This window comes from Mirounga leonina, unplaced genomic scaffold, assembly GCF_011800145.1.
Source record: "Mirounga leonina isolate KUSES-001 unplaced genomic scaffold, KU_Mleo_1.0 Mir_180, whole genome shotgun sequence".
NCBI classification, from domain to species: domain Eukaryota; kingdom Metazoa; phylum Chordata; class Mammalia; order Carnivora; family Phocidae; genus Mirounga; species Mirounga leonina.
In genome coordinates this window covers 26,764,815-26,778,666 of record NW_023270469.1, presented here as the reverse complement: position 1 = coordinate 26,778,666, position 13,852 = coordinate 26,764,815, and the positions used below count along the sequence as shown (strand labels likewise).

The following is a 13,852-nucleotide window of genomic DNA, read 5'->3' as shown; positions in this document are numbered from 1 at the left end:
CTTGCCGAGCCCCGCCCGTCGCGTCACAGTCGTAGGCGTGCCCGCTTCCAAGATGGCGGCAGCGGCGATGTCCGGCGCGCTCGGCCGGGCGGGCTGGAGGCTCCTGCACCTACGGTGCCTGCCCGGTGAGGGGGCAGCCGAGCCGGGGAGCGGGGAGGGCGAGGGAGGGGGCACGAAGCCGACTGGGCTGGGTGCGGGGCGGAAGATTCCGGTCGTCGTGGCGGCCCGCGAGCAAGGTGATGTGAAGGGCATCGGCGCGGAGCCGCCGGCGTCATGGACTCGAAGGGGCCGCCCGGCTGATTCCGCCCCCATTCTCGAGCTGTGAGGGGCAAAGAGTAGCGGAGCAGGGCCTGTCACTCCCATTTAGCGAAGTTAACAAGGCCTCAGAGAGGGCTGTGTGTGCCCAAGGTCACACAGCTGGGCAGTTGCAGACTGGTAGACCCGGACCCAGTCTTTTAATAACTCTGTTGCCAAGTCCCTGGGCAGGGCCGCTCGGGGGACGGAGTTGGAAACAGCTGCAGAGAGCTCCTAGTCCATTGTTTCCTAAATCGGTTATTCCCTCACCACTTCAGTAATTCTTTGATTATTCCCACACAGAGTCTGTATCTTCGTTTGTACATCCGAGTTCTTAAAACTATAGATGTCTACTTTAGAAGAGGTTACTTTATGTTGCTACTGTAAATGGAAAAGCCAGTGTCACCATCCATAAATAGAAGGAACACATTGACGCATTAACAAAAATATATAATTAATGAAATAATTTCCTGTATTTCATCAGAAATCTTTTGCAATCCTTAGTGGTTCCACAGTTGTGCTTTGGGACCTCTCCCTCCTTTTCAAAGTTTTATGAGTATTCCTTTTTTTTTTTTTTTTTACAAATAGTAAAATATTGATATTTTTACACATACTGTTCTGCATTTCTTTTAAGATCATTGTTCCCTGAGTTAGTCCATAGATTAAAAAAAAAGAGTGTCCTTTGGTTGTTTTTATACAAAACTCCAAACTACATATGTTTAGTTAAAGTAATGCCTATGACCCAGCAAAGCCACGTAGGTATTTACCCAAGAGAAATGAAAGCATATGTCCACCAAAAGTTCTGCAGAAGTATATTTATAGCAACTTTATTCATGATAGACAAGGCTGAAACAACCCAGGTGTTCAACAGAGTAGTGTTTCTTAATGGAATATTACTCAGCAATAAAAGACAATTTCCACAAAACTAATCCGTCTAAAAACGACTGTGCAAAAAAAGTTTTACACAAAAAGGATATACTGTATGATTCTATTTAGATGAAATTCTAGGACAAGTTAAACTAGGGTGAAAATTTCAGAACAGTGTAAGTAGGGAGTGATTGGGAAAGAGCATGAGGGAACTTTGTGGTGTGATAATATTCTCTAGATAGAAGTTCAGATTATGCAAGTGTATACCTTTATCAAATCTCAGAATTGGCACAGTTAAGATTTGTGCATTTCATTGTATATAACTGTCACCTCAGTGAAAGAACAGTAAATAAATATTGAACTCTAGTTAATGGTATGCATGCCAGAATGTATAGAGGGGAAGAATACTGAGGACTGCAACAAATGCATCAAAAATAAGCTGGATTAAAAAAAAATAAGCTGGACTGATGAATGAAGAGTGTGATAGATCTGTAGAACCTAGGTGGTAGATAAACAGGTGTTCATGCCATAGTTCTTTCAACTTGTATGAATTTTTTTATAACGGGCACCTGGGTGGCTCAGTCGGTTAAACATCCAACTCGATCTCAGCTCAGGTCTTTTTTTTTTTTCTTAAGGTTTTATTTATTTATTTTAGAAAGAGAGAGGGAGAACACAGAGGGAGAGTGAGAGGGAGAAGCAGACTCCCCGCTGAGCAGAGAGTCCAATGTGGCACTCAGTCCCAGGACCCTGGGATCATGACCTGAGCCGAAGGCAGACACTTAACCAACTGAGCCACCCAGGTGCCCTCAGCCCAGGTCTTGATCTCAGGGTCGTGAGTTCGAGCCCTGCATGATCCATCTGAAGACACTACATATAAACACTATGGGAGTCAGTACTTGGACCTTCTAATTTCTAGTCCAGTGCTCTTGCTATGATATAAATATGTAACATTTTCAGGTCACTTTCACTTTTTGATTGGGCTTCACCACACTCCCATTGAGCAAACAGATTGTTACTCTTAATTTGCATATTTAAAAATCATGCTCGTTGCGGTGAAGTGGTTTGTCCATTAACACAGTTAACAAACGATAGCAGCAGGCCTAGAAACCAGGTCTTCTGTTACCTGGCTCATGCTTTTGCCACCACATCATATCACAAGGTTGCCAACTTACCCCAAATTTTTGTCTGGGACTCAACAGTTGGATAAGTGGTTCTGGAGGAGACTCAGCCCTGCTTTTCCTACCCCCATCCCTCACACCATTCTGGGTTTCAAAGAGTCTTCTCTGGTAAGTGTCCCTGACTGACCAGACCAGTTTTTGTTTCAGTGTCCCGTTGCCAATCAGCCGTGGTGTCACGTGCCTTCCATGCTTCAGCCATGCAGCTAAAGTCTTCAGATGAGCAGAAGCAACAACGTCCCCCATCTTTTTCTCAGCAACATTCTGAGACACATGAGGCAGAAGAACCCAATCCAGAGTCTTCTCGTTCACCCCCCAGGTATGCCCCAGAACTCCCATTCATCTGTTTCTGGCCGTTTTGCATGCTTGGGTATGTCTGTCCTATCTCTCCTTCCTCTCTTCTTTTTATCCCCCTTTTCACCTTCTGTCATTTTCAAGGCTATCCGTGAAACGAATCTATGGGTTTTTTTGAAAATTATGCCTGTTCATTCTAAAATATCTAAACAATACAAAGAAGTTCAGAAAAATAAAACAAAAATGACCAGGAATCACAAACCCAGAAATAAGTGCAACATTTTGTGACTATCCTTTTAGATGTTTCTCTAAGTATATTCCATGTATAAATCTATATATAATAATTACACTATACATGACATTCCAGAACCTACTTTTTCACTCAACAATACATTTTTAATGTTTTCACAGTCTGTATGATTGTAATGGTTGCATAATATTCCAGCAGAATGGCAGTATTAAAATTTGGCAGTATTTTTTTTTTAAATTTTATTTATTTGACAGAGAGAGATAGCGAGAGCAGGAACACAAGCAGGGGGAGTGGGAGAGGGAGAAGCAGGCTCCCGTGGAGCAGGGAGCCCGATGTGGGGCTCAATCCCAGGACCCTGAGCTGAAAGCAGCTGCTTAACGACTGAGCCACCCAGGTGCCCCTAAAATTTGTCAGTATTAAAATTTATTTAACCTATCTTTTATTGATGAATATTTAGATTTCCTTCACTGGTTAAAAAAAAATAATGGGATTATCTCTCAGCATTGAGAGCACTGAATCAAAGGATGTGCACATTTAGCATTTTGTTACGTATGTGGGGCCAAATTGCTGTCTAAGAAGGGGATAATAGTTTACATTTCCATTATATGTTTTTTTTCCTTAATCCTGCCACTGAGAAGTTCCTCTAGCTCTGAAATTAGGGTGTTCCTGTCATTTTTCTGGTGTCCTGATTAAAATACTTTTCAATTCAGCAAATACGTTTTTAGGATCTACTTTGTGCCAGGCCCTGGAGTTATCATTTGGTACAAATACAGATAAAGGAACAGTGTGCTAAGGGCTATAAACGGAGAGATCCAGAGTGCTGTGGGAGCATTTGCCTTCCCATGTCATGGCCTCCTCGCCCACTGGATCCCTTCTTTCAGTGACTGTATGAGAGGAGAAAGATGACATCATTTTTGCCCCGTCGGCATGGAAATAGCGATACTGGCACAAAAGTAAATGTCTTCCCAGAGTGTGCTGGCCAGAGGCACCGAGCCTCTGGGTTCTGGTCAGGCACCTTTGGCCTGCCAGGCAGCAACAGTGAGAGGTGTGCTGGGCTCCGTCGCCACATCTCTGTTCCGTGTGGGTCTCAGGTACACAGATCAGGGCGGCGAGGAGGAGGAGGACCACGAGAGTGAGGAGCAGCTGCAGCACCGCATCCTGACGGCAGCGCTGGGCTTCGTGCCTGCGCACGGGTGGACAGCAGAGGCCATTGCAGAAGGAGCCCAGGTGTGTATGGGACGGGGCGGGGGCGGGGCAGCCTGACCGGGATTAGCCAGAGCAGACAGCCCAGCCTTGAGCCCCTCACTGCTACAGGATTTTCCATGGCGGCAGGTTGGGGGGGAGGTTGTTTTTTCCCCAGTAGGGTGAGATGGCTTTATTTTTTAGTATAGAAAGATCATACCATGGAGTTGGTTCTTGCAAGCTAGGTTCTAAAGGCACCCCATTAGGCAAGCATTGCTGATGATCACAACTACCACATTTCATTGACTCGAAGATGGCAGTGGTTGTAAGAAGTACCATTATGTTACGCATCACTAAAAAAGAAAAGTTACCTATTAAATTAGGACATGTAGTCAATTGCATAATTCACACTGTTTAAATTGAAAAAATGGGGGGCACCTGGGTGGCTCAGTCGGTTAAGCACCCGACTGTTGGTTTCGGGTCAGGTCATGATGAGGGTCGTGAGATTGAGCCCTGAGTTGGGCTCCCCACTGAGCCAGGAGTCTGCTTGAGATTCTCTTCCTCTCCCTTTGCCCCTCCCTCTGCCTCCCCCTCAAATAAATAAATCTTAAAAAAAAAAAAATAGGACACCTGGCTGGCTCAGTTGGCAGAACATGTGACTCTTGATCTTGGGGTTGTGAGTTTGAGCCCCACGTTGGGTGTTGAGATCACTTCCAAATAAAAATCTTAAAAAAAAAATGATAAAATAGGTGCATCTTAGAACTGATGAAATCTGATGTTTGAAAACTCTAAGAAGGCACCGTTGGTCCGCAGTTCTTCCTGCCCATGGGCCCTGTCCCCATGCTTTAATAAAACAACCATTTTGTACCAAAAAAAAAAGAGCACCATTGAGGAGACCATTAGGGAGACACCTGATTTTTCTCAGTACATTCCTCCTGCCCAGGAACAGATGGCTGCTTTAGATTAAGCCGCAGGCTCGTCCTGAGGCCGTGGCATACAGAATTGTCAAGCAGAGCCAGATACTGACCTGCGAGAGCTCTGTGAGAACAGAGGGCAAAGGAACTCTGGATTCACTTCTCCCATCCCAAGCTTGCAGGGAGAATGAGGTGGAAGGATGAGCATGTTTGAACATTGGCCAGAAGAACCCAGAAACGAGGGTGAGGTAAAGGTACAAGAGAAAGTGGCAAAATCAAAAGTGCAAAGTCCCGTGAAGGCAAGAACTAGGAGATCCAGAAAATAAGTGGGAGGACTGTCGTAGGTGTACTAGGGGTGAGGTTGGAGAAGACAGCTGCAGGTTTAGTTGCTAGAATATTGAGGGAGTTCCAGGGGGACAGCTTCTGTTCTCTGTGAAGTAGGAGTGGTTGTCTCATGAACCTGAAGTTAGGAAAGGGTTGGAGGAGACAAAGAGTTGAGTGTGGCAAAGAACGTTCGAAGGAACCATTCCAGGAAGCGGTGGAACAAGTAGAGGACAGCAATGTACCAGGACTGTGTGGAAAAACACTGAATTATTCTCTGGGTAACTGGTCTTTTCCACTCTGTATCTCTTCATTTTTGGGCTGCATAGTAGCCGTTGTGTTTACTTCACCTCAACTGATAAACATTTGGGTTGTTCCCAATTTTTTAGTGTTCTAAACCTATTTGTACAACACATTTAAGTGCATTTGGAGAAGTGGAGTTGCTACTTCGGGGCGCGTATTCGTCAGGGGACAGAGACTATGCCAGTTATTCAGATAGAGAGAATTTAATACAAGGAATGGTGAGCTAGGTGGAAAGTTGATAACTGGGCCACTGGCAGCATAAGAAGAACCCTTTAGGGTGTTATGGAGGCTGCCGCTGCAGGAAGTGGCTCCCATCTCCAGGGCTAAGGGGACAGAGGGAAAAAGTGGAATTGTTAAAACGAGAAGCTTGAAGGAGAGCCCCTGTGGAGGCAGAACTCAAGCCTACTCCGCTGGCACTGCTGTCTCTGAGCTTGGAGAGAGGGTCTCTGGGGGCAGGGGTGGGTGGTGGTTGGCTGGAACCCCAGATCCCGCGGGGGCCACGCTGAAGAAGGTGGTGAGGAAGCGCGGTGGGGGAGGTGCCCACAGGAGCCGCTAGCGGACGGGAAGGCGACAGGAAGGGGCAAGTCCCTTCCTCCCCCTCCAGCCTCGCAGTCTCCCTCGACCACCCACCACCCAGTCGATCTGCAGAGCCTAACCTGGAGCCGCTGGGCTGGTGGGGCTACAGCCCCTGCGTCATGAAGCTGAGGGCAGCCTTGGGGCTGAGACACTGACTCACTACGTAGTCCAGGGAGTGTATGTGGATATACGTGTGTGCGTATGTATATTTAGATATTTGTTTAAGTAATCTCTCCACCCAGCGGGGAGCTTGAATCCACCACCCCAGGATCAAGAGTCGCATGCTCTACCCACTGAGCCAGCCAGGCGCCCAAGTGTATTTTTGAGGGTCTTGTTAGACACATAGTAGAAGCGGTATAGCCTGTTGGTGAAGAGCTCTGAGCCTCAGTTTCCTTGTCTGCAAAATGTGGGTGAGGATAACGCCCGGCAGCTGGAGTTGCTGGGAGGCTGCAGTGAGATCGTGTGTGTCGTGTGCTTAGCCAAGTGCCTGCCACCGTGAGCCTCCAGTCCCAGTCAGTATTGATGCCGCTGCACGGCTGTTGTGGAGCCTGCCAAATGGCCCTCTGGAAAGGCTGTGTAAACAGAGGGACTGTCCCCGCTCCCAGCCCTGGGGATTAGGGTTAATCATTTTTTTGTTCCTTCTCTGCCCTCTGTCCTTGGTGCTGTCAGCGTTCTGCCTCTCGTAGATGCTCAGTGGTTGCTGTATATCAGGAATAGCCGAGGATCTTCGTGGCTTTGTTAACTTCTTAACTCATTAAGAAAAATTGTTCTTTGGTTTTGTTTTTTTTATAACTGAGAGGCCTAATTTCCAGGAGATTTAGGTTAAGTGAATTGGTGAGAAAGAGCTGAGTGCTCTTCCCAGCCCTCTTTTTTATATTAGGACTTTGGGTTACGAGTGTCAGAGCTCAATTCTAACTGGCTCAAGCAGGAAAGGGAGTGTTTGGGCTCATTTAATAACAAAAGTCTGGAAGTACCTCTGGCACAGTGTTCTTAGATTGTGCTGTTGGGGATCGTCTCTTCATCCTGTCTGCTTTGCTTTCCTCTCTGTGAGCTTCATTCTCAGCAGGGGCTTCCCATGCAGGACTTAAAAACGGTTCAGCAGCGCCAGTGAAAAGGGAGCACTTCCTGGGGCACCTGGGTGGCTCAGTTGGTTAAGCGACTGCCTTCGGCTCAGGTCATGATCCTGGAGTCCCGGGGATCGAGTCCCACATCGGGCTCCCTGCTCAGCGGGGAGTCTGCTTCTCTCTCTGACCCTCCTCCCTCTCATGTTCCCTGTCTCTCATTGTCTCTCTCGCAAATAAATAAAAAAAATCTTAAGAAAAAAAAAATTAAAAAAAAAAAAAGGGGGAGCACTTCCTTCCCATCAGTACCAGCAGAAGCCCAGAGGCGGCCTCTTAGGGCCTGGATTGGGCCCTGGGCAGGTCCCTGAGCTAGTCACTGAACTCCAGTTATCCAAGCCTGGGCCTCATGCTTTACAGTACACAGGGGGCTTGATGGAGTGTGGACTGGCGGTCAGCTTCATCCAAACCACAGGGACCAGGAACGCAGAGTAGGGTTAGGCCATAAAGAATCAACCTGCTGCTACTAGAAAAGCAGGCCCTAGCAAGGAGCAGGCAGTACAGGTCCACTACAGCTGTATACCACGCCCCGTTTTCCTCTCTCCTTTTGTAGTCTCTGGGTCTGTCCAGTGCGGCAGCCGGCATGTTTGGGGACGACGGCAGTGAGCTGATACTGCATTTTGTGACCCAGTGCAACGCTCAGCTCACTCACGTGCTGGAAGAGGAGCAGAAGCTGGTACAGCTGGGCCAGGCAGAGTAAGTCCTGTGGCATTATTGCTCAGGGTGGCAGCTAAGGATCGGGGTAAGGGGGGTCAGGCCCCACCAAGTGCCCCAGGAGGCCGATCCCAGCAGAGCCAAAAGAGAGGAGCATGGAGCAGCCCTGCCGCTTGGATGGGCCTGGAACACAGCTGCTTGTCTGCGACGGGCCAGCATCAGGAGCTGGTGGGACCCCCCCTGCCCCGTTCCCTAGAGCCGGGTAAGTGGTATAGCACCGAGCCCATGCCTTTGACCCAGAGACACACTGTTTTCTTTTCCATCTTCCAGGAAGAGGAAGACAGACCAGTTCCTGAGGGACGCAGTGGAAACCAGACTGAGAATGCTGATCCCGTACATTGAGCACTGGCCCCGGGTACGGATTCCATGTCTAGACCCCAGGGCAACAATGTATTATTCATGGTCTTAGTTCTCAGTGCCTAGCCATCAGAGGACCTTGCACATTCTGCAGAAGTTAGCTCGTTAATCTGCACAGACCCGGGGATTCTGGGATTCTTAGTGCACTCGGTAGAGCTCGGGAGCATAAACTGGGGCATGCCAGTGGGAGGAACAGAGCCACCTGGGTCTCAGTTCCTAGAAAGGCGAGTGGCCCGGGGAACTAGGTCACATTCGTGTTGAGTCCCGGTGGCCCAAGTGTGCCACCAGGTCTTCAGTGAGGAGGAATCCGTGACGGATATTAGAAAACGAGAGGAGTTTCTTGGCTGTTGCCAGTAACAGGCCTGAGGTGTTGTAGATGTCTGAGGAGTGGGATGGCTTTACCAGTTGTCCACGTGGTGCTTGAGAATCGGAGTATTCGTTCCAAGGGCTTTTTATCCCCTTTTTGGAAGCTTCCTTTTTCCGGTTTCCAAGCATGTCACCATGTGGGCTATTCTCTTAGTTAAGAAAGCAGAGTCCAAGCACATCAGGGAGTGAGAGGACAGCCAAGACCATCACATGTCCCCCACCCACTGGGATACCACTGAGCGTGTACTGTCAGTCAGTCAGGGGACAGGCATTGGAACACCTGGGCCTGAGCCCGGGCTGCGTGTGGAGGGAGTACAGTGAGCGAAGTCCCGTCCCCTGTCCCCTGCCTTTGCCTGCCACACTTGATCTTCAGACCTCTGGCCTGGACTCATTCCACCTTGCAGTTAAAGCAGTGGAAGTGCGTGTATTGGGCCCCAACTGCCTTCTGATTCAGCACGTTTTTCTTCTGGGCTCCTTCAATAAGAGAAAGCTTTCCAGCCAATTCAGGGCCTCTGACCAGCTCCCACAGGCCACAGCCAGTGGATTTTTTAGTTGGCAAAGTGATAAGACCTTATCCTCTCAGGAGTCATGTCTGCTAAGGAAAAGCTCTGGGTGGTGCCATTGCTTGTATGGGTTGAAGGATTTTTGGTTTCAGGTACTAGAAACCAACTTGAGTTAAGTAAAACACCAGAGAGGCTGCAATGGGGCATCGAGGGCAGGAATGCTGCTGGGCCCTGGGAATGGCCTGGGATTTGGACTTAGAAGCCACCCCCAACCTTCCTCCCATCTCTGCCTCTTCCTCCGTATTACAGAACGGGGTGCACTCCCCCATCCTTGCTCTCAGTGCTGTTAGAAAGACAGCTAGACCCTCTGGGTGCCCGCCTTCCCAAGTCCACATGCTGGGGATGGAGAAGCTGAGTGAGCCAGCTGAGGGTAGGATCTGCCCCTGGCTCCCATCAGCTGTAGCCGGCATTGTCAGCTGCCAGGAGCTCACCCCAGCCAGGTGGAGATGGTGGGTCTCAGCAGGAGAGTTGGGCAGGCCCTTTTACACACCTCCACGGAGGGGTGAGTCGCCATCCCACCCGTGCGCCGTTATTTCTGTGTGTGGTGCCTATTTCTCCGTCCTTCTCTCCTCAGGCCCTCAGCATCCTCATGCTCCCTCACAACATCCCATCCAGCCTCAGCCTGATCGCCAGTATGGTGGATGACATGTGGCACTACGCTGGGGACCAGTCCACTGACGTGAGTGCTTTCTGCATACCCACAGGGTACCGGAAAAGGTGTGGGTTAGGCATTTCTTCGGGAAGGTTGTGAAAGTTCTTTGATCACAGATCCCTTCAGAGGGCCTGCAGTGCCATTCCTGTCATGGGAAGGAGAGGCTAGGGGTGGGGAAGGTCCCTCAACAAGCCACAGTGGGAGCCAGGTCCTCACTTGAGGGCCAGCACCCTAGCCACAAATAAGCAGTTGTTCCCTCTGACCTCTAGTGGTGACTGGGCTGCCATTTTATAAGCATTTTTCTCCTCAGTCTCCTAAGATTCAGATTCTGCAGTGGGCTTTTTCAGTGTGTGGTTTTCATGAGACTGATTTAAAAAAAGGGGGGCCCCTGGATAGCTCAGTTGGTTACGTGTCCGACTCTTGATTTCACCTTGGGTCTTGATCTCAGGGTCATGAGTTCAAGCTCCATGCTGGGCATGGAGCCTGCTTTAAAAAAAAAAAAAGAATGCCATGGAGCCACCAGTTGCTTTGAAAAGGAACTCCCTCCCCCAGCCCACTTTGGCCTGCTTTGCTAAGAGATCAATAAGCCTTTAAACAGGCACGAGGAAAGAATCTGACTTGTTTTTTTTTTTTTTTTTTTTTTTATTTATTTATTTGAGAGAGAGAGAATGAGAGAGACAGAGCATGAGAGGGGGGAGGGTCAGAGGGAGAAGCAGACTCCCTGCTGAGCAGGGAGCCCGATGCGGGACTCGATCTTGGGACTCCAGGATCATGACCTGAGCTGAAGGCAGTCGCTTAACCAACTGAGCCACCCAGGTGCCCAGAATCTGACTTGTTAATGCTATCGTATTTCTGGCAGGAAATTAAAAAATAAAAAGTATACCTTCATAAAAGAAGTTAATTTGTGATGGTGCTTTGTGGAATCCAGGCTCGGGAGGCAAAGAGATGCTCCTGACACAGTTCTAACAAAGGACTTCAGTAAGCTTCCCCCGTGTGGGAGTACAGTCACCAGCAGAGCTGGTGACAAAATGAAATTAGAAAGCTGAGAAATTAAAGGAATAAAACACGGAGCAGCTGAGCTAGTCCTCCAAAGAGCAGTTTGCTGGGCCAGCCCGAGTGGCCGAGGGACCGGAACCCTCAGCTCGGCCCAGGTGTTCTGATCCGTCCATGGTCCTGTCTCCACCCCCACATGACTGATGAACACACCACAGTGTGCTCGTAACTGGCTGATCATAGAGCCTCTCTGGAATTTAGGTGGCCTAAGACTTGGTCTTTTCACCAGCAGTTTCAAAATGGACTGGATGTAACAAAATCACTTGGGATGCTTATCAGACATCCAGATTCCTTGCACTTTCTTCAGACCCCCTGACTCTAAGCTCTAAGAGGTTGGGCCCAGGAGCTTGCATTTTAATCTCCCAGGTAATTTTGACGTGCAGCCAAGTTTGAGAACAGTACTGTTATCCAGGGGGGGACAAATGTATCTTTGGAGGAAAGAAGAGATCAGGAGGGAGCCCATGTGTGCCCGTGGCTTTGGGTAGGAACCACCCCAGACTTCCCCCAGTCCACAGCAGTAGTGGTGACCCACCTTCCTGGGTGGGTTTCTTTGCAGTTTAACTGGTATACCCGCCGAGCTGTGCTGGCTGGCATCTACAACACGACAGAGCTGGTGATGATGCAGGACTCCTCTCCAGACTTTGAGGACACTTGGCGCTTCCTGGAAAACCGGATTAATGACGCAATGAACATGAGCCACACTGCCAAGAAGGTAGTTGGGGCTAGCCCTTTGGGAAGCTGCCTCATTAGACACACTACCCTCCTCAAGCCACAGCTGGTCTCCTGTCTTCTTGCTCCCCTTTGGCCTCAGAGGACAGTCCTGAGGGCCTGCCCAGGGAGTCTGGCTGGCTCTTCCACATACCTGCCCTTCCCTAAGAGCCACACTTGGGTCATTTGTGGTTGTGTCCATAGGCTCTTCCTCCAGTCCACAGGGTCCTCATGAGCCGCCCCCCCTCCCGATTTGTCCTACCTGTTTCACCTTTGAGCTTGTGTTGGGGGCTTAAGAGAACCTGACCTTGACTCCTTCTAGGTAAAGTCCACTGGAGAGGCACTGGTGCAGGGACTCATGGGTGCAGCAGTGACGGTGAGTACTGCCCCGCTCATCCCTGCCCTCCTCCCATTCCACTCCTGCCCTGTGATCCTTAAAACATGTGTCGAGGATCCCAAAAGCCTTAAGCCGGAAAGCTACTAATAAGACTGATAGTGGTTCAGCCCCAGTCTCTGATCCTGAATTCCCCACCTCTTTTTTTTGCTGCCATTAAAAAGCATGGCTGACTCCCAGGCCCCTGGCATGTCAGATCTGTGGGTCTTAGCTGTGCCTGCCACCTTGAAAATCCCAATCTTTCCCATTGGAGTCCTAGGGACAGGGCAAGGCCTCATCATTCCCTTTTCTTCCCTTTATCAGCTCAAGAACTTGACAGGTCTAAACCAGCGCCGGTGAGTGGGAAAGGGTGTGAGCTAGAGTGCCCAGAAGAAAAGCTGCAGGTACATTGAAAGGGCTTTGAAAAATATGAAGTGCCGTCCAGGGTGTTAATGAGAAAACGCTGAAGGACTCCTTAGTCACTACGACAGCCACCTGGAAACCAAAGGGCACTTGATACAGCTGTAGCCTGCAGTCGGGCTACCTCTTCAGTTCCAAATGCCAGGCCAGGCCTCCTGATGCCTTTCTGCGTTGCAGCTGTGTGATTGAAAAATGAAGCTCTCATCCAAGCCATCGAGCCACAGAAACCCAGCACGTCCCTGTCATGGTCTCACGGATGCCTTGATCACGTCTTAACCTTCCCAAAGTGTTCTCTGGGGCTCCCAAATGAGAGTCAGGGTGTGGAGCCATTACAAGGTGGCTGCCCACCCCCGGCATGGCTCGACTTGTGCCCACAGGTGTTCCTCACCACCCCCCCCACCCTGGTGTCCTGAGATACTGCACCTGGGACCCTTCAGAAAGCTGCCTCACCTGAGACTGGTGCCTCCAGACAGCGGTGCTCAGCCTGGCCAGAGGCGGGAACCCAGGCCCTTTGCCGTGTTACACCAGCACGTGTGGCAGGGCTAGAGTGAGCTTTCGAGGGTAAAAATAGTAATAAATATGTTTGAAGCCGTTTCATGTTGGCAGTTCGTTTCCATGTGGGCCACAGCAGGTAGCCGGGACCCCAGAGGGAGACAGCAGTGATGCCGGAAGGGCTTGAGGCTGGCAGCCGGAAGGCCTGGGCTCTGGTCCTCGTGCGGCCTACTGCTAGTGGGTGGTCACAGCAGGTCTGCCTCCCTGGGCCGGTGCTTCCCTTCTGGAAGTGTGGGTGATGGTGGCCTTCCCTGCACTGTTAGCTCCCTTGGCTGCTATTTTCTATGACTGACCATTTCAGGGGTCTGTTCTTTAGCATTAATAATTTTCTGCCTCTACACTGGCTGGGCTCCCTTTGCAAGTCTGGTTAACTCTGTTGTAGTCTTCTCGAGCTACTATAACAAAATACCATAGATGGGGTGACTTAACAACAGACATTTGTTTCTCACAGTTCTGGAGGCTGGGAAGTCCAAGATGAAGGTGCCAGCCAGTTCCTGGTGAAGTCTTTCTGACTTAACCACCTTTTCTCTATGTTCTAACAGGGCAGAGAGAGCGCGAGCTCCAGTGTCTTCTGTTCTTATAAGGGCACTCTTCCTATCAGGAGGGCACTATTCCTACCCTCCTGACCTCCCACAGACTCCATCCCCAAATACCACGTTGGGCATTAGGCTTCAGCATTTGAGAGGAACACAATTCAGTCCAGAGCATCTGTCTTCTGCGTTGCTCTGTCCGACCTAAATGGACGGGGTATTGATGGGGGAAGTCACCAGCTAATAGGTGTTTCCAATCTTTTGGACTTC

The 13,852-nt window shown here is 49.7% G+C and overlaps 1 protein-coding gene across 1 annotated transcript; it reads left to right on the top strand.

Annotated features, from left to right (window-relative positions):
* Nucleotides 1-16: 16 nt before the first annotated feature.
* Nucleotides 17-13,095, top strand: COQ9 (coenzyme Q9). Its single transcript, XM_035025131.1, has 9 exons — nt 17-125; nt 2,487-2,655; nt 3,972-4,107; nt 7,848-7,990; nt 8,279-8,363; nt 9,869-9,973; nt 11,556-11,711; nt 12,030-12,083; nt 12,405-13,095. Exons 1-9 carry the CDS (start codon nt 53-55, stop codon nt 12,438-12,440), a joined length of 957 nt encoding a protein of 318 aa, XP_034881022.1. The 5' UTR covers nt 17-52; the 3' UTR covers nt 12,441-13,095.
* The last annotated feature ends 757 nt before the right edge of the window (nt 13,096-13,852 follow it).